The following is a 26,923-nucleotide window of genomic DNA, read 5'->3' on the forward strand; positions in this document are numbered from 1 at the left end:
TAAAATACTTGCTAACAGTTGGAAATTGTCCTCGTTCATTTCCTAATTTGCATTTCTTTTCCAATTAGGAAGAGTAAACATTCTCCGCGTGCTTGTTTTACTTGTGGTATTTCTTCTTTTGTGAAAAACTGCTTTTTTCTTTTTTCCACTTTGGTAAATCAAAGTGGGACACTTGCAAAATAGCCAGAGGAAACGCTGCTTTCCCAGATAGAAACTCCCGGGCATGTCTCCGTGTTTTCACAAATAATCAATTTTCCAATTTTGCAAGCCCAATGTTAATGTGTTCTGCAAAAAAAAAAAACACCTTTGCTAGCACGAACAGCCAAGGGATGAGGTGCTATTTCTTCTCCAAAGACTTTGAATATGTTTGGATAACCATCTTGAGTTTGGGAAGCTTGGCACTGGATCCAGAGTTGACAGGAGCCACGTAAGAGGACCAGCATTTGGGAAGGAGAGGCTTGTCCCAGCCCCGGCTGAGCAGGGCTGCAGTGGAGGAAGCGCCTGAGGAAGCATTGGGTAGGGGGCGCATTACCTGAGTTGAGTAGATGTGTGGAGGGACCGGCCTTCTCAGAATCTTTTGCTGAGAGTTAATGTATCCAAGTGTCTTGCTCTTGAATCTGCTTTCTGAGCAAGATACATCCTGATGCTGGTGACAAAATCCACCACTGGTGGACTGGAAATTGATGTGGTCTGTGCAGAAGTGCTGCCATCTTGTGGCCACAGTCAAGATGGCACCTCTGAGGGCCGGCAGGCTGAAGGTGACCCCTAGGGAGGAAGCCCTAATTTCAGGGCCTGTGGGGAGAAGGAAGCAGGAGCTTCGAGAGCAGCCCGCGATTGCTGACAAGGGGCTAACCTGAATGAGCCCCTGGGCCTGAACGCTTACCTTGCTTGGAAATATCAAAGTCAAGGAAAGTCTGGAGACCAAAGGGGAGAACTGGTGAGTTTTGACCTCACACCGAGAAGCTAAGAACACTGATCTGATGTGATTATTGACATAAGAAAATCTATAAACCGGACTGACTTCTGTTTTGGGACTCTCCTGGTTCAGTGAATGTACTGAGAATGGGCTTCTCCCCGTGGCCGCGAGGGTGAGGCCAGGGTCGATGGGGGAGCCTAGCACAGGTCGGCAGTTAGGAAAGTGTGGGTGGTGAGTGGAACAGAAGAAACAGCAGATGGGCTTTGAGGGGTCAGGCCGCCCAGGTTCAAGGTCCAGCTACACAAGGGCTGTGTGCTTGCACTTCCCAGGACACTGCCCTGCCCTCCTTGCAGCCTCGGATTCCTCATTTGCAAAACGGGAACAAACACGTCGAAGTCATAGGGGTTTGCGGGTCTGTGGGTTTGCAGTGTTTAAGTTTTTTTAAATGCAAAACGCTGGAAAGGCCTGTCACACCCATTGTGACAGCGTCATTTGTGACGTTTCCCTTTCCTTCTCGATGCTCACAGACCCCGAAGTATGGAAAGTGGGGGGACGTGCAAAATTCAGGAGGTGAGGTTTTACAAATGTAGGAAAAGTGCAGAAAGAAGGAAGACAAATTTGAAGTGATTTAGACCAGTAGTTTTAACCTTTAAAAAAAAAAACAAACCACAAAACCTGTCTTGAAATGGAAAGCAAATGCAAAAGAATAACGTGCAAAGCACAATTTGAAAACCCAGGTTTTACAGATGAGGTTCTTCCAGGCCAAGTGGCACAAGGAAGTAAGGGGACTTGCCCAGTTTGCCCAGCGAGTGGCACAGCCAGATCTACTTTGCAGGGCTCCTGACTCCCCTTCTGTGCCCTCACCAAAACTTCTGAGAAAGCGAGGCAGAGATCGAAGACATCCTCACAATGTTTCGAGGCCTGAGTCTGATGGGTGTAATTACTATCAGGGCCTACGACAAAGAGAAGACGGAGTCCCCAAAATGTAGTATGGGGTGCTGATACAGGACCCTGCATAAACGTTTCCCCTCTCATGCACACCCCAGCAACCAATACCAAATACCATTCCAGGACCAGGACCTTTCTTCCTCTCCCCTAGCTGTCAGTCCGTCCCACCACCAACAGACTCTCCACACGTACAACAGGATTGTGGGTATTTGGGGAGACCAGCTTTGCTGTAATTTTTGTTGTTGTTCTACACTGTGTTTGGGAGCTCGGTTTGGCTAACTTCACATGGAAAATAATTGAACAGCCTCAATTAGTAGGCTTGCTTCAAAACCCTACTGACCTGGGGATGTGATATTAACGTTGAATTTATGGGCCAGGAGACTCAGAGAAACACTACCCCGTCCCTCACCCATGTCCCTTAATGACAGATTATGGAGACTGAGGCAGGAACCCAGCCAAAATCAGGAAAGGTGGACCTCACTCACCGGTAGACATTTGCACAAATGGACATGTTCTCATGGAAACCAGAGGTCTAAACCTGTTCCTGTGGGGATTTCGGGATTTCTCTCACCTTGGGTTTCTCCCCAGCCAGTGATGTAGCACAATGTCCGGTCAGCAACCACATAATTTGGGGATGGCAGACAAGCTGGGATCACCTTTGAGGTGATGATGGCCGGGCTGAAAGAAAACCATCCAAAGTTACATGTGCCCGCCCCACGAGGGCACTTCGGCCATCCATCCTCTGGTCATTCACAACAAGATGCCACCTGCCCAGAGCCCCAGAATCCTCTGAGCTGGCATTTCATTGCTTGGCTGACACAGTGCAATGCAGAAAACAACTTTTTCCCTTGCGCTGGCCTGGCCCGCCCTCACCTCGTCGTCGTCGTCATCCCACCACCATCTGGAAACCACCCAACATGACGCCTGTGTTCTCTGCGCCTTGTTGACTCGCCCAAATGTGACTGTTCTCAAAATAGCTGTTCATTTAGCTTTCTCTGCTGAGACCTGTTTCCAAATATCACTAACTTTAAGTAACAAAAGCAAATTTATCATTTTGTCAGGCTTAATAAAATTCTATTTCAATGGGGAAAATAAAACCAAGGATGGGAAGAAGAATTTGCATTTGTGAGTTGTGTGTGTATGTGTCCGTGTGTGTTTATATTGTAGCTTTTTAAGTGCTTTGAAAATATTATTTCATTTGATTTCCCCAAAACATATTATCATCTTGAGAGGAGAACTGTCAACCTGGAAGCATTGAAGAATTCTCTGATTATGAATGTATATTTGCTGACTGGCGAACATTAAGCAAGAGTTCGGAAGTAACCATGTACTTCATGCTTCAGCTTATTCTTTTTCCACACGAAGAAACTGAATCCTGATGCCTTTTTTCCAGAGCACAGCCAGTGTGGCAGAATGGGGCTGAGCCCAGATTTTCTCTGTTCCCCAAAGCCCTTGTGCCTTCCATGTCCTAGACGGTGTGCGCCCTCACATTTTTTCTCCCCCACAACCCTGTTACGCTCATGAAATCCAGACATAAACGAATGTTTTCACTGATGTCAGGGTAAAGACCATGGGTGAGCTAGTACCTGCTCAGCTTTATCAAGGCTATGTCTGCACGTGTCGGCTCCAAGAACAGCTTGGACACTTCCATATCCTGAACATCTGATTCAAGACTGAATTCTTTGTGTGCACCCAGGATGACCTTATATGCTGTAGGGTTTGGGGATCTAGGAAAGACAGTGACATTAAGAGCAAAATAATGTGCCAGCACCTTCATCAATTGCCCTTCTGAGTCATAAACATGGCGTCTTCTCCCTCCTTGGCTCTGAGTGGCAAGAAACCAGTGAGCTCTGAGTGGCAAGAAACAAAGTTCACTGTTTACCTAAATCTGGCCACAAAGGAATGCTCTTGGGGTGCTTTTGGGCTAACCACAGAGGAAGAATGAAATCAATAATGGAGTCAGTACGAGGACAGACACCCATCTCAGGAGAACCAATGCATGTTACATGAGCGGGTCTTCCTGCCATTGACCCAGGCCTATGAACCCACCTGAACCGGGTCTTCCTTCTTTGTTTCTCTCTAGGCACTCTCCCCTCCTCCCTCATGCAATGGGCTTGGCAATTCTGCCTCAGCCTTCACATCTGCTCCCTGGTCCCTTGTGTCACTGCCATGGAGGGAAGGGGTGGGAAGGGAAGGGGAGGGGAGGGCAGAGGGAGGGGAGGGGAGGGAGGGGAAGGGGAAGGGAGTAGGGAGGGGGAGTGAGAAAGGAGAGGGGGAGGGAGTCGGGGACTCTACGACAAGTCCTCATCCCCATTGTCCCCCAGACATACCTCTCCAGGCAATGGGCAGCTGTCAGCACCCACTCTGGGGATATTAAAGTCCCTCCACAGAAGTGCCTTCCAAATCTAGAAGGAAAACATGCCAGAATTTTAGTTCAAACCGGAGGATATGTTCTACAGAAAGCCAGAAAGAAGAGTTCACTCAATTGTGATCATGTCGATGTTCCCAAAGGAAAAGCCTACCAGCCCATCATCAGTATGGCCAGAACTTTGAGTTGAGCTTCAGTAGTGGATTTTCCAGGTCTCATCCTCACCACACTTCAGATGGTGGGGGGAGGCTCAGGCACAGCCTGTCCACAGGAGAGCAAAGCCACGTGGCAGCAACAGGAAGCCCACGTCAACAGTTTGGACTTGTTGGCCTTGGACTCCAACAGAAGTGACCAGCCAAAGATCATCCCCTTGAGGCCTCTCTTATTTCTTTATGACAAGATCTCTACAAGGCTCAACAAGTCATTCTTCAGGGAGCCAAATGTGACCCTAAACAGCTGTGATTCCTTGGAGTCTGCTCATTTTACCCTCTTGGTGTGAGCCACTCCGAACAAAGCCCACCATAATGACAGCAGGCATGGGAATAATTGGTCAGGAGATGGAGCACAACACAGTTTGTGAAAGAAAGAATTTGAAATATGTGAAAGGTGAAGGTTTGTAGAGCAAGGAGTTCATAAATGAGAAGGCAAAGAAAGGAAAAGCCAACTCAACAAAAGAATGAAATATACTGAAGTCCAGTTTATCAATAGCATCTCACATACATAGGGAAGGAAGGCAATTGAGAGCGAGAACTGAGTGTGCACGTGGGCCCTGGTGTGGAAATGAGGTGACGAAGCAACACGAAAAACAGATTAGCCTGTTTCACACGTGTGCTTTATATGAGACACCCGGGAAAACTGGACCTATTAGAAGCCCATGCCACTGAAACAATCACCCAAACTTTCTGGGTCCCATAGGATCAGAACCCATCACTCTTAAATTATGGTGATCCTGAACTATCATCCTACACAGAAGGCGAGGTGCTTGGGAATCAGTGAGCACCCTCTGATTAAATTCAATAATTCAAGAAAGTATATAAAAAAAAAGAATCTTTATCGGTGAAAGACTCTAGATAATTTTGTCCATGCCCCCCTCAACATCCCACATTTCCAAAAATATCCCAATCCCTTTGTCCTACAAAGAGACAATCAACATCTATAAGACCCTCCGGGCATCTTCAATACTTTTCCAGCAATATTGGAACGTGGTGTAAATCGCTACATCTGCACATTTTGACAATAGCTGCCCAGATGAAGGAAAATATTCCAATTCGGGCCATTTTCAAAGTAGAGAACCTAGGAAAATAGAATTTTTAAAATTTTTGCAGTTTTCCTTCTTCCTAAGAAGATGATAAAGGCTGGTACAGATCCCCGAGTTGCGTGGATCGAGTGTGAACATAGAAAGGTTTTTTGGGGCTTACACAGAAGAATGGAACTAATTGTTTCTGGAAATACCATCACCTTGTTCTCAGACTGATTTGCCAGGGCCAGGAATGGGGGTTGGCCACACACCCGCCGACAACCCTTCCAGGACATTTCTTTGGTTCCACCTGGGGCTTCCCACAATCGAATGAACGGGACGCTGTGGTACGAAGTGGAAACAAGAGTGACATTTCAAGAAGGGAAAGCAATTCTGTCACACAACTCAAGAGAAATCAGTGGGTCACGGCCAAAGCTCTTAAGTTTTGACCTTTCAAAGCCCAAACTAAATCACGAGATCATAAGCATCTTTGGGGATATTTTTTTCTAAGTTTCGGAAGTGACAGTAGACAACACAGAACCTTCTCCTTTCAGGAAAGTCTAAGGACTTCTGTATTATGGGGGGGGGGGGGCGGTTAAGTAGATTGGTAGAGTTGGGTGGTAGAGTGAGAGCTTTGCTAAGAGGACCTGACTGACACCAATTATTATTCTGACTTGATGTGGTAGATTCTAGGTTCCCATCTTCATCTTCATCATCATCCTCATCTTCTTTGTCATCATCATCACCCTCTGAACCACATAAAGTTTACTGAAAATCCTAGTTGTCATCCCCGTTGCAAGGCACTGTGGGTAGTTTTTTTTAATGTGAAGCTCTGTGTGTGCATTATGTACACGTGTGTGTGTGTGTGTGTGTGTGTGTGTGTGTGTGATCGTATGGAACAGAGCTAATTGTCCTGAACTTCTCTCAGCCAGCTTCTGGACAGGACTTCCAGGAGCTTCCCAAGACTAACCCAACACCCTGGGGATGACTGACACTCACTTGCCCATATGCTCTATCTACCTCCTACCTTTCCACCTAGACAATAGGGGTTGTGCCCCATTTTTGGTACCACCCACTAATGCCCAAACAGCTCCAGCCTCTAGAAGGCTAGAGCATCTGTTGATGGCCAAGGGCTGCACCTGGGAAGTTACTGTACTTCTCCTCCCTGGGAATCGAGGAGCATTATCCCAGCTGTGGTGCCCATGGCAGGAATGTCAGGCTGATAGGACAACTTAAAGGCAATCCTGTCAAGTAGGCAGCCTGTCCAACATGGAGAACCTGGCCCATAGGCAGCCTGTCCAACATGAAGAACATGGCCCATAGGCAGCCTGTCCAACATGGAGAACCTGGCCCAGACGAGGCAGCAAGGTGCTCCAGAAGGGGCAGAGCTGAGGATCGGGAGTGACCAGCTGAAGGGAAGGCACTCACCCCATTAAGGGCCTTTCAGATGAAGGGGCCACCAAGAGAGTGTCTACAGAACAGAGAAAACAGCCACACGAGAAAGATTCAGCTGTAAACTCACCCTAAATCCAGACAAGGAGCCCAAGTGGAACCTTGCCCATCACCCTGGCCTCTCCTTCCTCCCTGCTGCTTTACCCAGGGGTGGCTCAGGCGCAAACCCCAGCAAAGTGGCTCCCGTGCTCTACCCCATACCCCAAACTCCTCCCCAACCACCTCTGCATGCTTGTCTTCGCTGCCTTGGCAGCTGGAGCTTCTCCCCCTCCAGCTCTAGCCCCTGTACGTGGCAGATGCAAGCACCTGCAATCAAGCCATGCAAAGGCGAAGGCCAGCCTGGTTTTCTGGAACCAAGACAAATTCTGTTTGCAAAGACAGGTCAGCAGAAAGTAATACAGGGTCCAAATCGAAGCGGCTCACATTGTTCTCCAGACCTACCCATGGATTTGTTATTCCAAACTTTTCCCCTTTCCCTGATCCAAGCTTCTTGCTCCCTAGAAAATCTCACGGAAATGAGGGAAGAACCCAGACACGTTTTTCTCTAAATTATGTGGCTAAGGTATGGGTAATGAATAGTAATCTTAGGATAAAGGAGATTTGGGGCTTAGTAAAAATCTACGTTCCTTCTCATTGAATTCTCAGGATGACAGTTTATAGCTTTACAGTGTACATTATATGCTTAGCTGTTTCATGGTGCTTGTATATTTTTTTTACTTCTCAGCTACTGAAAGGGAGAGTTTCCTATCTGGGGACCGAATTTAAAATTTGTTTTTCAGGCATCCCAAGCGGGAGAGTTCGGTGAGAGCATTCTGAGGCTGATGGGATCACCTGTTTGCTCTTTTGGAGGATTGTGTATTTACTTTATTTAAGGTGTCAGGGAAGGGGGACTCCCTAACAAATAGGGCCACCAGAAGGACAGATTCAAGAGGCCCATGATGAAGAGAGGGCAGCCCACTTGAAGTGCTCAGCTTCAAGCCCTCCTTTTGCAAATCCGTATCTGGGAGGTGGCACTGCATTTATCTGAGAAGCTATCTCCTTACAAAAAGGAAAGCAACTTACTACACTGAGGGACATCACAGTAGTCAAAAAGTTTGCTTGGATTCGTCGTGTAGCACCAAGGACCGTTGACATCACCATCAGGATTACGGCAGTACTAAAAAAAAAAAAAAAAAAGGACAGGTGTGTTGGGGACCAGGCAGAGTGGGACAGAGAAGGGCAGAGAAGGTGTTCTGACACACGTCACTGCTGTCCTTGGAAGATGGAAGGCAGTGCTCCTAGTTCTTTGTGGCAGGGGGCAAAGTTATTCCTTTGGCACATCCTAAGGTGTTATAAAGTTTTGACTCAGCTTCTTCAAAGAAGCTGTGAGCGACTCCCCTGGAAGGAGGGGACCTGAGGAGTCCTGCGGTAGAGACGCCATAAAGGGGCCTCCCCTCCAGCAGCCTGTGTCAGGGACCTCTGAGAGAGCGAGCTAGAGAGGACCATGGGACTTGGCTGACTCATCTCGTCCCTGGTTCACGTCAGCAATCTACTACCCGATGATACCTGTTTGCTCTTGGTTCAGAAATTGTTCCCAAGAACTGTGCGCGTTGCATGGGTCAAGCCGTAGGAAGGCATGTCTTCCTTTTCCTTCCCTATACGTACCTCCAAAGTAAACCATCCCACAGTCTGTGAGACTAGAGGAAACCCTACTGCGTGGAGTCCTCATGGCCTAACCACATTTTTTTTTTCTGGACAGATTTGACTAAAAGGTCATGAGGTTCATCCTTGACCACCAGAATGTAGAAGACAAACACTAGAAACTAGAAACAGCACACAGTACTAAAAGCAAGCAGGAAACATCCCAAACGCAAACGAAATGAGGAGCCCGAGGACAGTGGTCACAGGCACGGAGGTCTGCTTGGACACCGGAGTCGCCACGCGGATGCTAGTTACGTGGAGGCTTGTTCCCGAGACCTCTCACAATCCCCTCTGCCACCACCAAGGACCAGTCCGGGCTGACTTGCCGTAACACAGGGTCAATTCTGTTTGCAAAGATTGGTCAGCAAAAGGCAAAATAGAGTTCAAATCAAAGTGGCTTACGTTTTTTTCCAGACCTGCCCGTGGATTTGTCTGTGGAGTGAAAATACTGTGTCTGTGCGGCTCCTGGGCAGTCCATTCCTGGCATGGGATGCCCAAAACAGTGGTTGCCTTCTTGCCCCGGTACCCTTTGCCATTCCCAAACATGCAGTCTGTAAGAGGAAGAAGAAATGGGTGGTTACGTGTCCCTGCACAGACCCAGGACGCTAGGGAATATAGGCAGCCCCGCTAGGACTCTCCAATATGACAGTTTCTGTGGTCACATCCTTAGAGCACTGGAATGTTGACAATTACAGCAAACACTGCCTATTTTAACAAGTTACTGGAAACGCTGTTGCCTGGGAAATAATCACAAGCCAAGATGTTAGCATGGAAATTTTGGCCAGGACACGAAGATAGTCAATTCTATAACAAGCTGAGTGGTAAGACAGAGCCCCTGGAGGATTCGCATCAAACAGATGCAACTGTGAACTGTCAGAAGACCCTCGAACACCTCATTCTCAACCAGGATGGGGGGAAAAAAGAATGTAAATTGAACAGGATTTTTATAAAAGATACTATTTTGTCTGGAGCTGTGCTGTGAGTTCCCACCCTTCGGGGCGAAGAGGTTCATAAAGAGACGACTTGGGCCCCTTCTCCAAGCTCATCTCTTGCCCCAGCCTAGGGACAGGGGGCTTCCACAAGACCCCTCAGAGAACGTGGTGAGTGTCCCACAGGGGGACCCAGGGCAGCAGTGCTCTGACGGCCATTTGGAAAATCCAAAATGCAAAAGCTGGGCCACCTAGCGTCTCTGCCAAGGAAGGGGGCTGTGCTGGGCAGGCTGCAACCCCAAAGTTTGCCAGGACTGGGGTAGGGGAGTTATCCATGCACCAAATGTGAGGCAGGCACAGGGGGGAACCACGGCAGGTCGTCTCAAGTCTTATCTAGGAGGGAGACCCAGATGGGCACAGAGCCCACAGTCTCACCAAGAAAGAGGAAAGAGAGATGTGCTCAGCCTGTTCAAGGGAAGAGTAGGTGAGGTTCTCCAGCTTTGCGGGGGAGCCAAGCCCACCTCAGGATGGAGAGGGCTCTCAACCTGAAACCAAGTTCTTGTTTAAATCATTACCTTCTGGAGGATCTTGAATTACCTGAAAGTGGCCAGACAAGTCATGGACCCTGAGTTCTCATGCCAGGGCTGGGGTTGCAGGGTGGGGCAAGGGGCAGGAGACAAGCCCAGAAGCAGGTGCTAAGCACTCAGAGCTGCACTCCGATGGCCAGGGAAGCACAGAAGGGTCTTGCCTCCCACCTCAGATGACAACCACATCCCTGCGCTGAGCCCCGGTGACCCTGCAAGCCTCGCATCCACCCTTCCAGGTTTGTGTTGGAGAGCCTCACTTGATTGTCCTGCTAGCACCCCTAATTCAGTCTATTCAAAAAACCAAATCCATCATTTCTATTTCTCCATGGAGGGAGCAAGGATTTGGTGTCCTAGCAGGTCCCATCCTGGCCAGCGCTGCCAACATCAACCCCTCGATCCACTCAGGCTCAAATTTTATCCATCGCTCAGAACCAATCAAGTCCTAAAACCACAGGCCACCCATGTGACGCCAGCAACAGCAGCTCTGGCTGCCGCGAGGGCTCCCTGAGGCTTGCCTCCACATGGCGGCCCCCCGGCCAGCGCTCAGTGCCCGCAGCAGTAACGCGCTCTGCCTCTGTAAGGTGGTCCGCCCCTTATCATCCTGACGCCCGCGGACGTAGAAGTCTGGCCACAGACGTCCCACCTGGTTCGGAAGCGTCCTCTCCACTCGGAACTTGGGGCACAGTCGGGGAGTTGGTCCCACTCTCTTCTGTGGCTAAGCATTTCTCCAAGTTACAGAACTCCCAGCGGACAGACGGGTCAGTGGTGTAACACCAAGGGCTCTTGTCACCGTCTGGATTTCTGCAGTAGTTCAGGGTCAAGCCGCTGTAAATTCCACAACACAGGTCGTGAGAGGTGGAGAATCTTCCGGGGCACTTCTGCACCCTCCACTTTTTGTTGTGACAGAGTGTTAATAAGTGACTTTGAAATATTTCCATTAAAGACACCACAGGTACCAACTATTATTATAATGTGACAAGCACAGATGTCTCTCAGCTTCTAAACAACTGGGTACATTCAAAACATAGATTCTGATATTATTTAAAAAATCAAAAGTAATATGTGCTCCATATAAAAACTGAGATGATATAAAAATGTGTAACTAAAAGTACCCGAATGTCTCCCTTTTCCTGGGAATGGGACATACATTCCCCAGGGATAGCCAATATTGAATTTAAAGTGCACGTTTTAGATTTTTTTTCCTATGCACGTACAACTCTCTCTCTCTCTCTCTCTCTGTAAGAATACATAGAGCTGTGTAAGTTAGAACTCACATTTATTTCCCTGAGGAGGACTGACATTGTGAGGACACTCTCAGGCCAGTCCCCTCCATCCACTGACCCACAATGTTGCTAAAATGCTGTGCACTTAGCATGAAAATACTGTAAGTATCCCATCAGGTAGATCAAGTGGGTTTGGGCTTTGAAAGACTTCCGGAAGCTTGCCTGGAAAACTAGCTCCCAGGCAGGATGTGTTTCTAAAGGATGCCTTCTGGGGAAATGCGGGGGCAGGGGAGAGAGGTCACGGGGACCCCAGCCTTCCCTCATACCACACCCGCTGCAACCAGGTAGGATGGAGGGATGCAGATGACACTAGAGAAAGAGTGACAGGAGATGTGTGGGTGCACGAAGGGGGCTGAGGGCTTATGGGAGAGTTAGAAACAATTGGGAAAGAGGCACAGCAGGTGAGGAGCCTGGGGACACTGAGCAATTCGGTCGCCAGGCCTCCCCTAAAAGCTGCCCCAGTCTTTCGGACTTCTCAGCCTTGCATTCCTCTTTATAGTTTAGACCCGTGACCTGTGGCTGTCTGAGAAAATCTGAAACATACTATGTATTATGGGAATCCAGCACTATGTCTGCAGATACCGCAGGCAGGGGGCTGTCTCAGAGCCTGGCCCACAACTCGAGAAAAGCCCTTCAGCGGGTCTCCAAGCAACTGGATGTGTCAAGGTCTATCTTTTGAAATCAGAGAGGGAGACAAACTTAATCATAGGGAACAAACTGAGGGTTGCCGGAGGGGAGGTGGGTTGGGGGGTGGGGTAACTGGGTGATGGACAGTAAGGAGGGCACGTGATGGAAAGAGCACTTGGTGTTATATAAGACTGACGAATCACTGACCTCTACCTCTGAAACCAGTAATACACTACATGTTAATTAATTGAACTTAAATTAAAAAATTAAAAAAAAAATAAACATGTAAAAAGTTAAAAAAAAAAAAAGAAAGAAATGAAGTCCTGCTTTTTTTTTTTAGAATTGAGCTCTCCTTGACATAGTGTGAAATGCGTGATCTTAAAGGTAGTTTGAGGAGTTTTGATTACTACATATATCTGTATAACCCACACCCCTATCCTGATACAGGACATTTCCATCCCCCGCCCAGAAAGCTCCCCAGGGTCACCACTCAATCTCTGCTGCCCCCGTGGGAGCAAATACTATTGATTTCTCTCACCAGAAACTAGATTTCCTCTCCTAGAACATCGTATAAATGGACTCAGTGTATACTCTTCTGGGCCTGGCTTCTTTCCTTCGTGTGACTTTTGAGCTTCATCTGTGCTATTTGAGAGTGTCTGTAGCTTGTTCCCTTTTATCGCTGAATAGTATTCCATTGTATGACTATACCCCCAATGACTGCTTTCTCTATTTGTGTATCTTTCTGCCAGTACCAATGTGGTCTTGAACACTGTACTTTTATAGTAAGTCTTTAAATCAGGGTGGGTAAGTCCTCCAACTTGGGTATTCTTCTATAGATGGTTTAGATTTGTATAGATTGTTTGGTGATTCTAGGTCCTTTGCATATAGATTTTGTCTCTTTTTCCAAACAAAGGGGGGAAAAAAGCTGCAGGAATTTTGCTTGAATGTAGGTTGAATCCAAAATCCAATTTGGTAAGAATTAATATTGACTCTTAAATCCATGAACAGTATATCTTTATTTAGATCTTTTAAATTTCTCTCAACAACATTTTGTAGTATGTGGCATATAGTTCTTGTACACACTTTGTTAAATTTATCATTAAATATTTTGGTTTTGATACCATTGTCAGTGATATTGTTTTAAAGTTTTTTCTTTTCCAACTGGGTATTTCTGGTATATAGAAATACAATAGATTTTTGTGTATTGACATTGTATATACTTTTGTATCTTTCGATTTTGCAAAGTTCACTTATTTGTCCTTAGGATTCTGTATCTACTAATCTAGTTTTCTGTGAATAAAGACAGATTACTGATTCCTTTCTAAACTTTAGGCTCTTTATTTCTTTTTCTTGTTCCCAATCTTATAGAGAAAGCATTCATCTTTCCTCATTAATATATTAGCTGGAAGATTTTTGTAGATGTCCTTGAGCAAATTGAGGAGGTTCCCTTCTATTCTTAGTTTGCTAAGACTTTTTGAAATCATGGATGAGTGTTAAATTTTGTCTAAAGTTTTTCTATATCTATTGTTATAATCATATGATTTATCACTTTTATTCTGTTAACATGGTGTATTATGTTGATTGTTGGTAAATGTTAAACCAACCCTGCATTCAATTTATTAATTTTTGTTAAGTCTTTTTGTCTATGTTCACAACAGAAAATGTTCTGTAGTTTCTTGCAATATTCTTGTTTACTTTTTGTATCTCAGTTTTTTGGGCCTCACAAACTGAGTTGATAAGTGTTCCTTCCTCCTCTATTTTCTGTAAGAGATTATAAAGGATCAGTATTATTTCTCCTTAAATATTCGATAAAATTTGATAAAATTTTAAAATTCTACTTATGGTTCATTGAACTTCTTGAAACTATAAGTTTATAATCTTTTCATCTTTGGAAAAATTTCAGCCATCATTGCTTCAAGTATTTTTTTGTTTCAATATCTTTTTCCTCTCCTGGGACTTGATTTAAACATATGTTAGACCTCTTGATATTTTTCTAGAGATCCTTGAGGTTCTGTTTATTCTCTTTCAGTCTTTGTTTTGACATTGTGCTGCAGGTTTTATAGCTTATGCTGCATTATTTTCAAGTTAACCTTTTCTTCTTTCATGTCTAACCTGATGGTAAGGCCATACGATGAATTTTTCATTTAAGATATATATTTTTAAGTCTTGTCTTTTCCATTTGGCTCTTCTATAGCTTTCTTTTTTCTTTAGAACATCCAATTTTTCTCTTATATATTCATATTTTCCTTTAAATCCTTGAACATAATTATAATATTTTTTAAAATTTCTGTCTGCTAATTCCATCATTTCTATCATTTCTGGGTCGCTTGTTTTGACTGGTTTTTCCCCTGGCTCTGGATCACGTTTAATGATTTTTGGATGTCTGGTAATTTTTAAATTTGTGCCAAACATTGTAGATGCCACATGACTGAGTGACTGGATTTTGTTGTTTTTCTCTAAAGACAGTTGAGTTTATGTGTGGCAAACAGTTAATTTACTTACAGATTATTCTGATCCTTTTAGGATTGCTTTTAAGCTTTGCTGGGGTGTTTCTAGAATTGCCCTTATTTTAAGAATATATTAATTCTACTCCTAAAGTGTGACTTTTCTAGAATTGCTACTGAATGCTTATGGTGTCCCATGAGGTCTCTCTGTCAGAATCTCAAATCTCTGAACACAGAATCTCTCAATGTTGTGTGGGTTCTGTAATCCCCGTTTATCTCATCACTCTCAGTTGTTCTTTCCTCAGTAGTTTTTCTTTGTCCTGTGAACTTTGTGGAATCTCTCCCTGTGCATGTGCACTTTTATATTCAGCCAAAGATTTAAGGAGAGCTGTGCCTATTCTTTGAGCTCCTTCTCTGCACAGAGCCTTTCTTATTCTTACCCAGCCTACAAAACCCCAGCTGTCTTGGTAAGCCCAATTACTAATTTACTACTAATAATTTATTTCCCCTTTTAAAAGTTCTCAGTCCTCTGATACCTGTTGTCCATCATGTGAAAAAAGTTTTATCCCCTACATTTTATAAATGTTTATGGCAGAAATGCTGGTCTTTGTCCATCTACCAGTCCATTTTGCCTATCAGCATCTGTATACTTCCTGCTTTTGCTCTTCAAGTCCTGGCAACTCCTACCACTGCTGACCACTCATGCTCAAGATCCAGGTGTCAGTACAACTTAAGTGATATATATTAGATGATATATGAAAATATATATATTCAAGTATATAGATATCTGTGATACAATGACAAACACAAACTTCACTTCAGAGGTTGCAGTTTGGAATGATAAAATTCCATAGTTGAAAGATTGCATTGATCTTTACCAGGTGCTGTGGAATGGTACTGTTTCTAAGTTTCTGGTCATTCGTTCTCCTGAGCCTTCCGCTAGCATGAACTCAACACCTCTATACATCTCCTCTTTCTCTCACAAAAGTGCTCAGGAAAGATAGCCAGTCTCTAACTTCTCTTTTTTCAGAGCTTTTGTTCAAAAGCAAAGCACCTAAGACATTTTGCCTCACATTCTGGAGCCAAGAGAAATTTGGTTCTAAGAAGTTAGTTTATAGCATGGACCTTCTAACAGAAATATAAGTTGGTTATTGTTCCTCTCATGGTTAAAAGCAAAGACATACGCATTTGGGAAGTGTTCTGGGGTCTTCTCATGTCTGTGTGGTGTCATAGACGACCAAGACTGGCATTTCTTTCCTGTGATAGTAGTGGATGACATGCCTCGATAACTCTGTCCATTGCCCTGGTAACACTCCTGGACCACAGGAGTTTGTTCAGGTGGTACTAAAGCTGAAATAGAAGATAATCAACTAAGTAACGACTAGAACAGAGATATGTGAAGCAATTGAAGACACAAACAGAACAGTAGTCTCTGGGAATTAACTCTGCTTTCTTTTCATATTGGCCAGGAAATGGACTTGCAAAGAAAACAATAGATCAATCACACTGTAGAACTTTAGTGACCTAACTTTTCTTGTAAATATTTAATTTAAAACTCAGGGAAAAACACATGGGTCAGAGTGTTTATAATTGGAAATTGCACTCACGTGCAAGTTCCTGTTTATGGATGTCTACTGGGTGTTCATGAGAACAACTGGGTAGGAGCTCAGAGGTACATTCAGTGGTGCAGGCTGCAGAAATGAGATCCTTGTGTGTTTCCCCAGACATTTTCTTTATACAAAGCCAAACCCTTAAGCTGTTGGGTGATGGGGCAGGAAACAGTTCTGCATTCAAGAGTGCAGGCAAAATATCCTTTGCTTCTCAGAGAACGGTAGAGGCAAAAATCTATTCCCCTAGAGGAGGGACCGGGAATTCTTTTGTGCCAGGATCCTTCACTGACACAGAGCAGAAGTCTGCTACTCTTCTACTTAAGAACCACCACGGATACAAGTTAGAATTTAGTTCCATGGAAAGAAGGGGGAAGAACATTAAGATAACACTACCTTCAAAGCTCAGGTACATAGAGCCCATCTAAGACGGGGGTGGGGGGAGATCAGGAAGGTAGAGAATGCCTACCTCCATCAAAAGCTTAGCATTGAGAAACAAGAAACAGCAGTCTGTCACGAAAGTCTGGTTTAGAGCAAGACTCCTTTGTGGTGCAAGCATGCAGTGACTGCTAAAAATTGAGACTGAATTAAGAATCCTAAGAAAACTCTTGAGCACCCCCAAACAGTATGCTAAGGAATGTGAAGGAGTGTGAAGGGGATATGAGGAATGTGAGGCCTGCTTAAAGTAAAAGCAGCAACAATAACCCAAATGCAGTTCATCCACTGACTAGATTGACTTAATTACCCATACAGCATGCTTACAAAAGAGGGCATCCATTTCAAAGTGGAAGGAACTGCAATCTCTACTATTCTGCCACACATTATATCCAGCAATTGATGAAAAATCACAAGACATACCAAAAAAAGAAAGAGAAACCAACAGAGCCAGACCCAGAGATGACTAGAGCAGACTATTAGAGACCGTGAGGTAGCTACGAATAATATGCTGAAGCATTTTATACCAGAGGTGAATGATATACATGGATAGGTGAAGAATTTCAGCAGAGATGGAAACTATTAAAAAAAAAAAAAAAGGAAAAAATGCAAATGCTAGAAATAAAAACCATGATATTAGAGATGAAGAATTCCTTTGATGGGCTGATCAGCAGACCAGACACAACTGAAAAGAGAATCAGTGAACTTGAAAATAAGTTAGTAGAAATTATCTAAACTGACACTCAAAGAGAGAAAAAAAGTGGGGGGAAAGGCAGAACAAACATACAAGAGGTATGAGATAATATGAAAGGGTAATTGGAGTCTAAAAAAAGGAAAACAGAAAAAGAGAGAAAGAGCAGGAAAAAATATTTGCATAATAATGGCTGAGAACTTTATAAAAGTAATGAAAATCAACAATCCACAAATTCAAGAAGCTCAGAGAACCTCAAGCAAGATAAACACAAAAAATAAATAAATAAACAATACATGAGGACACATGACAATCAAACTGCTGAAAACCAAAGATGAGAGAAAGTCTTAAAGGCAGTCAGAGAAGAAAAAAGTATGAAATACATAGGAACAAAGATAAGATTTCTGGTCAGAAGTTATTCAGAACAGAATATAATGGAGTAACATGTTTAAAGTGGTAAAAGGAAAAAAACTTCAGCCCAGAATTCTACCCCCAACAAAATTATTTTTTTAAACTGAAGGCAAAATAAAGACTTTTTCAGACATACAAGTCTTAAATAAGCTGCAGATCTGTACTACAAAAAATGTTAAAGGTTAAGGAATACGATACCAGATAGAAATTTGAATCTCCAAAAGAAAGTGAAGAGCACCAGAAATGGTATACATGGATAGATGATTGATAGATAGATAGATAGATAGAGAGAGAGATATTTTTAATTTACAATCGCTTTGAAATGTGACTATTCAGGCAAAAATAATACCAATATATTGTGAGATTTATAACACAGTAGAAATAAGCTCTTTGAGAACAGTGGCAAAACACTTTGGAAGGAGGAAATAGAAATACAATGTCTTAAGTTTCTTACATTTTACATCAAATAAAGTAGTATCATTTGAAGGTAGAATGTGGTAAGTTAAATATATATATTCTAAATATTAGAAAAAAATACTAAAAACACCAAAAATGGTTTAACTAATAAGGAAATAGTGGTGATAGAAGAGAATCAAAAAATACTGAATGAACAAACAAAGGGAGAAAAAGATTTCAAAAGGAACAAAGTTCAAACAGGACAAGTCGAAACAACTTTTAAATCCAACCATGTTAACAATGATATTAAATGTAAATGTTAAACATCTCGATTAAAAGGCTGACCAAAAAAAAGATCTCCTACAAACACAAGTGAACATAGAGTTGCAAGGGCTGTATTCCTATCAGTAAAAGTAGACCAGAGCAGGAAGTATTCCAAACACATTACCTAATGATAAAGTCGTCATTTCTTCAAGAAGTCATAACAATCCTAAATGTCTCTATGCCCAACAGAGAGTTCAAGAATAGATAAAGCAAAGACCAAAAAGATATGGACAAATCAACAGCTGAAGTTGGAGATGTCACTGTTCAGCTCTCAGTAATGCGTGGAACAGAGACAAAAAAAATAAAATAAAAAGAGTAAGGATTCAGAAGAGCTAAACAATACTAACCCACTTGTCCTACTTGGCCTTTATAGGACACTCTACCCAACACCAGCAGGGCTACACTCTTCCAATATTCTGAACCATGTTCTGAACCTTAAAACAAGCCTCAACAAATTCACAGAATTGAAATCACAGAGCACGTCCTCTGACCAGAACAGAATTAAACTATAAGCAAAGCTACTGCGTATTGTGATTCCACCTGAGTGGAGAAGCACAGAGCACACTGGGGCCCTTGGTCGGCTCTCACTGCCCTTCCTTACCAGGGGCGTCCAAAGCTTCCGAGGTTAATGGAGAGGACTCGCAGGACGGAATATTGCAGTGTTCCCACCTCACCTCACTGTTGGTCGTATAGCACCATGGAGCTGACTCTCCATCAGGGTTGCGACAGTAGTTTTCATCCAAATCTCTGAAAAAGATGCGCTAGTGAGTTCGGCTTTCCAAAAAGGCTAAATGAATAATGGTGTACGCATGCTTATTAATGGTAACATTGGGGATGTACCCAGCTAATTCTCCAGATTTAAACAAACCAAATGACAGGTAGAAACCGAAGCAGAGCTGGATTCCACAGGGTCCACAGAATTATGGCACTGATGCTGCTCCCTGGTAAATGGTGGGAATATATGTCTTGACTGCAGATAGTCAAACAAAATCGGTCTTTTGCTATGTGCTAGGCGCTACGGTCAATGCTGGAAACACAGTGGGTATTTTCCACACAGTTCCTGCCTCAAGAAGGACACATCAGAGCCATGGGATTTAAGTGTTACAGCCATAGAGTTTAAGTGTTCTCAAACCTCACTGTGCATTTAGTGGAGGGCTTCTCAGAACGTATTACTGGGGCCCACTCCCGAGTTTCTGATTTAGTAGATCTGGACAGGGCCCAAGAATTTGCATTTCTAACAAATTCTGCTGGTGCCAATGCTGCTGGTCTGGGGAGCCCCTTTGAGAACAATTGTTAGAGGAAAATCAGTGCAAAATTTCACTTCCCTTGCTGATGGCTTGGCCAGTTTTCATTGTAGAATATTTTAGCGTAGGTTCTTCCAGGAACAAAACCAAGACCACGTCAGTGGGATTTCACATTCCTCTCAGCAGACAGGGATTGGGACCAGAGGCAGACTTACTTGCAAGGGAAGTTTTCCGGGGTCCTGTTGTGCTTGTGAGGGGTCTGTTCTCTCCAGCGTTGACAAGTATGTCCAGAAACAGTGACGGACACCTTCCCCCGGTAGTTCTCCCCTTTGCCCTTCAGACACTGATACTTTGGGCCAGAAGGGGGTGGTGGTGTTGCTTGAATGGGGGTAATACATTACAATGAATATTTTTACAATTAAGAGTGCACAGACAGATGTTATAGGGGAATGGATGCAGGGAACATCTTCTGCTCATCCTCTCTTAGAACCTGGCACTTGAAAATTGTCTACCATTTTCAAAAGAAGTTGACTTGGTAGAATCTATGTTTATGAGATCATCTTATGAGGAACTCCTCCCAAGATAAGACCTTGGGTGCAGATGCTTCTTTCTATTTTTTTCTCTGCTCAGTTCATCATACATGGTCAGGATCACATATACCAATGATATGACTCCCTTTGTGATGAGTCAGTGATTCTCTGAGGAAACCTAACTGGGTGCCACCCAGCATTCCATAAAGCCAAACAACAGAGTCCACTGAAAATAGGCAAAAATTATCTCCAAGGAAAAGCGTAGGCATACAGAAATCAAGAAATTCTTGAGAGAAAAAAAAGATGACAGAAAGAAAATTTGATATTCATAAAGGATAGTACCAGATAACCTTCAGAGTCCCAAAAGATGATTGTCAGGTCAAAGAACAGGAAGCCACCATCAGGGTCTCCTGCATCTTTTTTACCTTTTGATGCCTGCTCTCATCTAAATGTTTAGTCCTTTGCTACAAATTCTCACAGAAGGAAAATATAAAATTGTTCCTTCTGAGTCATTCCTTCCAAGTCTCCCCTTAACGCTATTCTCCTGCTGCTTTCTCACAAGTTTGGCTCACTGAAAAACTGCACATCCAGAGAAATCTCTTTGTTTATAAAGCATCAGTTACAAGGAACTCTGATCCTGAAGTCCGCGTACCAGAAAACATGGGTCTGTTGCCCTTTAGCGCTAGAGAAAAGTAGGATTTAAGAGATACTTCCCCCAGGGCGCCTGGGGGGCTCAGTTGGTTAAGCGACTGCCTTTGGCTCAGGTCGTGATCCTGGAGTCCCGGGATCGAGTCCCGCATCAGGCTCCCTGCTTGGCAGGGGGTATGCTTCTCCCTCTGACCCTCCCCCCTCTCATGTGCTCTCTGTCTCTCTCATTCTCTCTGTCTCAGATAAATAAATAAAATCTTTAAAAAAAAAAGAAAGAGATACTTCCCCCAAACCTACATTCAACTGTACTCCGAAGAGGTAGGAAAAACAGCAACAAAAACATAGTCAGTAGAAGCTCTGCTCAATTACCTAGAGTAAACAATAAATTGTTTTAGAAGAGAAATTACATCCCTCAGGACTTGGAGGGCATGTTTTAGGCACAGCACTCAAGCACTGATACAAAGTTTTTATTTGTTTGTGTTTTGGGTTTTTGTTGTTGTTTGTTTGTCTGTTTGTTTGTTTTTATTCCAAGGGCAGAACAGGCGAGGATCGCCGAGCCCTGGGTTTGCACTATACTTACTGCAGCGCGGGATGTCACAGAATTCCCAGCGTTTGTTGAGATCCATGGTGAAACACCACGGGCGGGGCTCTCCATCGGGGTTGCGGCAATAATTCATCTTCAAGTTCTTGTTTGGAAATCTGAACGGGCAAGAAGGATTTTAATAGCACTGAACATCTACATTTATGGCCGAGAATCTCTTCAAATGAGCAATTATTGAGCACCTGCTGTGTGGGAGGCACAGTCAGGCATCCAAGGAAATGACTGGATGCAGGCTGTCCTCAAAGAGATAACAGTCTCATTAGAAAGATTAGCTCAATAGCCTGAGGGCTGTTTAACAGTTTACATGTGCAAAAAATCACAGAACTTTATCATTTTGGCCATCTGGAAAATTAGTGGAAGCAAACTCCAGTTACTTAGCAGCAAATGATAGCATTTTTACAACACAAAGTACCCACTGACCAGGGATTGTCATCTAATACACAGTACGGTCAAGAAGTTGGCATCTTCATAACTTAAAGGAATGGCCCTTCTTGTCTGCCAGGTTCCGGCCCTGCTAGCCTTCAAGCTTAGAAAAACTGAGAGGGATAATTTTTCTTAATTTTTTTAAATTTAAATTCAATTAATTAACATAGTGTATTATTAGTTTCAGAGGTAGAGTTCAGGGATTCATTAGTCTTATATAATACCCAGGGCTCATTCATTCTAAACTGGGAGGCACAATTATGCACCTGTGAGCACCTGGCCAAATAGTGCAGCAGGGAGCTCAGCAGGGAGCTCAGCAGGGACCCAGTGACTAAGAGTGTGACATGCACGGCAGGCCTGTGGCTTTCTCTGATACTCAGTCGGGATGGAGAGCGCAACCAGCAGTGGCTTGAGCAAACCTCTTCTAGTCTCTGGAAAGTGAATCTACCCAGTCTGGGCCTTGAGGTCCTTACTATGCTTCTTCTTTGAAGGGAAATGGCAAAGCTGTGTTGTAAGCTAGCTATATAGTATGGGAGGTACAGAAATTCAGCGGAGCTGTTTTTCACAGTGAAATCTGTGGCTTGGTCCCATTTCTTACAAGTTTTATAAGCCCCATTATGGTTCTGTAGTTGTCGTAGAATAGAGAGACAGAAGAGAAGCAGCTGCAGAGAGGGAGGCATTTTCCAGTACAATTAATGTGCCCCATAAGACCTACTCTAGGAATCATCCTTGCTTTCTAGATCATGGATTCTGATTCCTACTATAATTCATGGTCCCCTTTGAAGCTCTGGTGGAAGTTAGGAATCCTCACCCTAGAAGAATGCACTGATACAAATATCCATAAAACGTTGGGGGATTCACAAAATCCCTAGAGCCCATCTGTAGATCACACATTAGAAAGCCTTGAATCTCATCAGTGTAAAGGAAAAAGAAAGGAATAAAGAGAAGAGGGAAATATTCAGAAAATAGAGAAGTGAGATGTATCCTTATTTCTCAAAATTTAATGTGCACACGGATCAGCCAGGAATCTGGTTATAATGCAAATTCAGATTTGGAGGCTCAGAGAATCTGCATTTCTAACAAACTCTCAGATGGTATCCCTCCTCCATGGGCCACGTTTTGAGGAGCCAGAATGTATACCTCACTTGCAGTCATGTGGGAAGATACAAATTTTGAAATTCAAAACTTCAGATGCCTTCGCTTCCTGAGGAATTCGAAAATATCTAAATCACATGAAACACCCCGTAGAGCCGCAGAGTTGTAAACATCTCATTTCTTTCCCAGCGAGACTTACTTGGAAGGAATATATCCATGAGCATGTGGGGTTTGAGAGTTCCAGGCTTGGCACTCGAGTCCAGATTTGGTCTTGGAAATTTTGCCCGCATAATTTTCCCCACTGCAATGCATGCATTCATCTGCACAGAATAGAGAAGGAAGAGAAGAAGGAAGAAAAACGGAAATGGATGAATTACAAAAGTGTAAACCTAGAAATGTCTCAAATACCACCTGCTACTTACTCATTTGTCCTTTCCAACAATCGTTTGGGAACCAAATTGGCTATAAAGACTCTTCTAATACAATCTAAAATGTTGTTCCCTCTTCAAATGGTAAAATCAGTGTATTTTGGTCAATACCCTCTCTTATAGTCATGACAGCATCCAGAAATTCCATAATGCCCCGTCCTCAACCTGGGATGCATTGGCCCTTGGTGGGTGGGAGGGGGTTGGGGGAGAAGGTGCATATAGTCTCAGAAATCTGTAAGTTCTCTATTAGGATTTTTAAACATTGGTAAGCCAATGTTTATTAATGTCCCCAATGTTAATTAAATGTCCCATGACATTCCCCTCACTTCATCTCAACACACAGGCATTTTATCATGTCATATCGTCACAAGAGAAAGAAGGGAGAATATAGTCCAATAAGACATGGAGGTGGGGAGACCACATTCACATAAGTTCCATTATAGTACATTGTCATGATTGTTCTCCTTTACCCTCAGTTATTGTTGTTAATCTCTTTCTATGCCTAATTTGTAAATTAAACTTTGTTGTATGCACATACAGGGAAAAGAAACCATAGTATCTAAAGGGTTCTGTACTGTCATTCACAGGGGGTCTTGGAAGGTGTTCCTTGCGGATAATGGGGGACCCCTGTACTGAGAAGGATGCCTGGTTGTTTTTTGCTTTCTTACATTATTTAAAAACTGCAACTTTGGTTTGGAATTATTGAAATAACATGGTGCAGCAGAGTAATAAATGATTTTCATTTTTTTAGGTACTAATAAGGAAAACCAAGGGGGACTTGATATAAAACTGATGCTTTTGTGTGGATTAAAGACCAGATGACCTCACAACATTGCATACCAATAAAGCATCTCCGCGGTTGAAACAGACAGGAGACCTGAGCTGTCGCATGGTGCAAAAGCTATCCACATTGTTGCACAAATTCTGCCCTCATCCATTCCCCTTTTCCACCAATAAATGTAGCAGAAAATAGGGAACAAAGAAAATTTTTTCAATAGGAGGTCTTAAACTTTTTTAGCATTTACTTTTTTTAAAAAATATTTTATTTATTTATTTGACAAAGAGAGAGAGAGAGAGAGAGACAGTGAGAGAGGGAACACAAGCAGGGGGAGTTGGAGAGGGAGAAGCAGGCTTCCTGCTGAGCAGGGAGCCCAATGCGAGGCTCGATCCCAGGACCCTGGGATCATGACCTGAGCCGAAGGCAGACGCTTAATGACTGAGTCACTCAGGCGCCCCTAGCATTTAGTCTTGAGGTACACTATTAAATTGGTTTTTCCATGAAGACAATGGGTTGCTTGTTTAAAAACTGGTTCATTGTTTAGCTTTGATGAAACAACAAAGTCTACCACATTAAATTAATACATTTATTAGGATTTTATTTTTGTGGTTTCATTTAAAAAAAAAAAGACTTCATTTATTTGGGACAGAGAGAAAGAAAGAGAGAGAGTGGGGCAGGAGGGCAGAGGGAGAGAATAGTCCCAAGCAGGTTCCCCACCTGTGTGCCCTGATTCTGTGGTTTCATTTTAACTATTTAATTACAGGTCTGTTTTTTGGCTTTATGCCCTGTAAGAGCTTTAAGCATAAGAAGTTGTATCTAGAATTTACATCTAGCTTGATTATTTGTACATATCGACGTAACATTTTAATTAAATAATTAAGCTCAAAAAGGAGGGGGGGTCTGAGCAAATTTTTGGTCTTCCCAAGAGGTACATACCTTACTCGATTTTGTCAAACATGACACTAGTTGGTTTTTAATTAAATCCCTGTAAGGGAATCCTTTGCAGCAAATTACAGATAAAGGGCAGATGTGAAAGCATTTTCTAGAGGCATGCCTGACCTTCACACTCGGGAATGTTGCAGTAGTCGAACCTCTGGTCAGGGTCTGTGGTGTAGCACCAGGGCCCTTTCTCGTCGTTGTCTGGGTTCCTGCAGTAGTTCTCCTCCAGTCCCTGCAGGGGGTGCTTCTGGGGCGTGTATCTGTGCAGGGCGGAAAAGAATCCCTCACTATCCAGTGGACCCTTGAACAGCATGGGCTGGAGCTGCATGGCTCCATTTATAGGTGGATTTTTTTCAGTAAATACGGTACAGTGCTATAATGTTTTTTTTTCTCTTCCCTGTGATTTTCTTAGGAACATTGTCTTTTCTCTAGCTTACTTTATTCTAAGAATACAGCACATAATACACGAAACATACAAAATACGTGTTCATTGGACCGGTTATGCTCTCGGGAAGGCTGCCAGTCAACAGTACGCTATTAGCAGTTAAGTTTTGGAGGAGTCAAAAATTATACATGGATTTTCAACTGCACAGGGGGTCAGTGGCCCTAATCCCGTGTTGTTCAAGGGTCAAATGTATTTTAAAAATCAGTATGTTATTAGGAAGGCAGAATGAGAGGCTATTCCCATGGGGTTCATGCATTTCAGCTCCGTTGTCTGATTTCCGATTCTCTACTGGTAGGCTGTTTCCATACAGTAGCTAATATTACCATTATCACTATATTGACAGCCGAGTCTTAGAAGTAGAGCCGAAGTGTTTTTATGCACAGTCACTAGAAATACAAAGGCCTCAAAAGCCTGCCAACTTCTTGATTCCTTCCAAACACCTGCTTTTGTCAGTTGCCCTTCTCCCTGAAAAAGTAGTTGTAGTTAATGCCGTTCTGTCTGTGTGAACTCTGCACAAGGCAATACTGAAATCTTTCTACACATTCTCTCATTCAGCCTTAGTAAAACCCCTCTCGGGAAGGTCTTATTATCCCTATTTTACAGATGAGAAAATTGAGGCCCAATGTCAAACATAATATTATCTTGCCTCGGGGCAAACACCTAATAAGTAGCATCTCAAGTTGAAATCCGTCTGTCTGATTCCAGATGTGTGGGGGTGGGTAGTTAAGCTCACTTCCAGTTCTAGAAATGAGTTGCTGTGTAGAGATGAAAATTTGACCGAACCCCGAGACTTAGAATCTAAATGGCAGATTTTGTTTCTGTGCTTCTCTGCACCTGTTTTTGGTAAAGTGCACCTCCCAGGGCCTCAATGTCCTCCTCTGCAGGGGTCGAGATGGCCTAGACTATCTCTAAAGCCCCTGACACTCCATGATTTGGCCATTTGGTTTAATCATTTTTTCTCTATAAGCCATATGTCTTGGGAATATTATATCTGCCCATCTCATAGAGGTATAATAAAGGCAGTTTGATGGGGGAGGGGGGTAGCAGACAGTAAATTCCTACTTGATAAGCATTGTCACTGAGCATGGGTGAGAAGTGTTACTGTTAATGCCGCCTAATGCCATCCTGCAGGAAGCACAAACAGAACGACGCTAAAATAATTAGTGGGCAAGTTACGAGATCATCTGGTTTTCATTTATATTCTAGTTGCTCCTTTGCTCCGCCATGTTGAGGCGAGCAAGTGGTGAGGGTTCTGACTCGGTATGTTTGACTTAGGCTCATTCAGCCCTAAACATGATCATCTTTGCTCTTTTCTCAGACTCCCCCTGGCATTCATGGCTTTATTGCTCTTTTTCCTAAGAATCCTTCCACATCCTTGGTCTTCCACAACAGGATATACACAAGAGCAAATGGAAAGCAACCATTTTCTGCTTTTGTGCTATAAGTAACTGAACCGG

The 26,923-nt window shown here is 43.5% G+C and overlaps 1 protein-coding gene across 2 annotated transcripts in view; it reads right to left on the reverse strand.

Moving 5' to 3' along the window:
• LOC118001906 (plasminogen-like) overlaps positions 1-26,923 on the reverse strand; it is a 38,921-nt gene that overhangs the window by 2,586 nt on the left and 9,412 nt on the right. The window contains exons 5-17 of one of the 2 annotated variants that reach the window (XM_034992092.1): positions 25,142-25,281; positions 23,076-23,196; positions 21,338-21,456; positions 19,795-19,957; positions 18,937-19,082; positions 15,656-15,821; positions 10,761-10,942; positions 9,004-9,152; positions 7,984-8,077; positions 5,691-5,811; positions 4,195-4,269; positions 3,451-3,591; positions 2,436-2,542 (exon numbers count right to left, since the gene is read on the reverse strand). In XM_034992092.1, the coding sequence (XP_034847983.1) occupies positions 2,436-2,542; positions 3,451-3,591; positions 4,195-4,269; positions 5,691-5,811; positions 7,984-8,077; positions 9,004-9,152; positions 10,761-10,942; positions 15,656-15,821; positions 18,937-19,082; positions 19,795-19,957; positions 21,338-21,456; positions 23,076-23,196; positions 25,142-25,281 (1,724 nt within the window). The remainder of the gene's footprint in view (positions 1-2,435; positions 2,543-3,450; positions 3,592-4,194; positions 4,270-5,690; positions 5,812-7,983; positions 8,078-9,003; positions 9,153-10,760; positions 10,943-15,655; positions 15,822-18,936; positions 19,083-19,794; positions 19,958-21,337; positions 21,457-23,075; positions 23,197-25,141; positions 25,282-26,923) is intronic. The other variant, XM_034992093.1, reaches the window with a different exon arrangement.

This window comes from Mirounga leonina, unplaced genomic scaffold (genome assembly GCF_011800145.1).
Source record: "Mirounga leonina isolate KUSES-001 unplaced genomic scaffold, KU_Mleo_1.0 Mir_55, whole genome shotgun sequence".
Lineage (NCBI taxonomy): Eukaryota > Metazoa > Chordata > Mammalia > Carnivora > Phocidae > Mirounga > Mirounga leonina.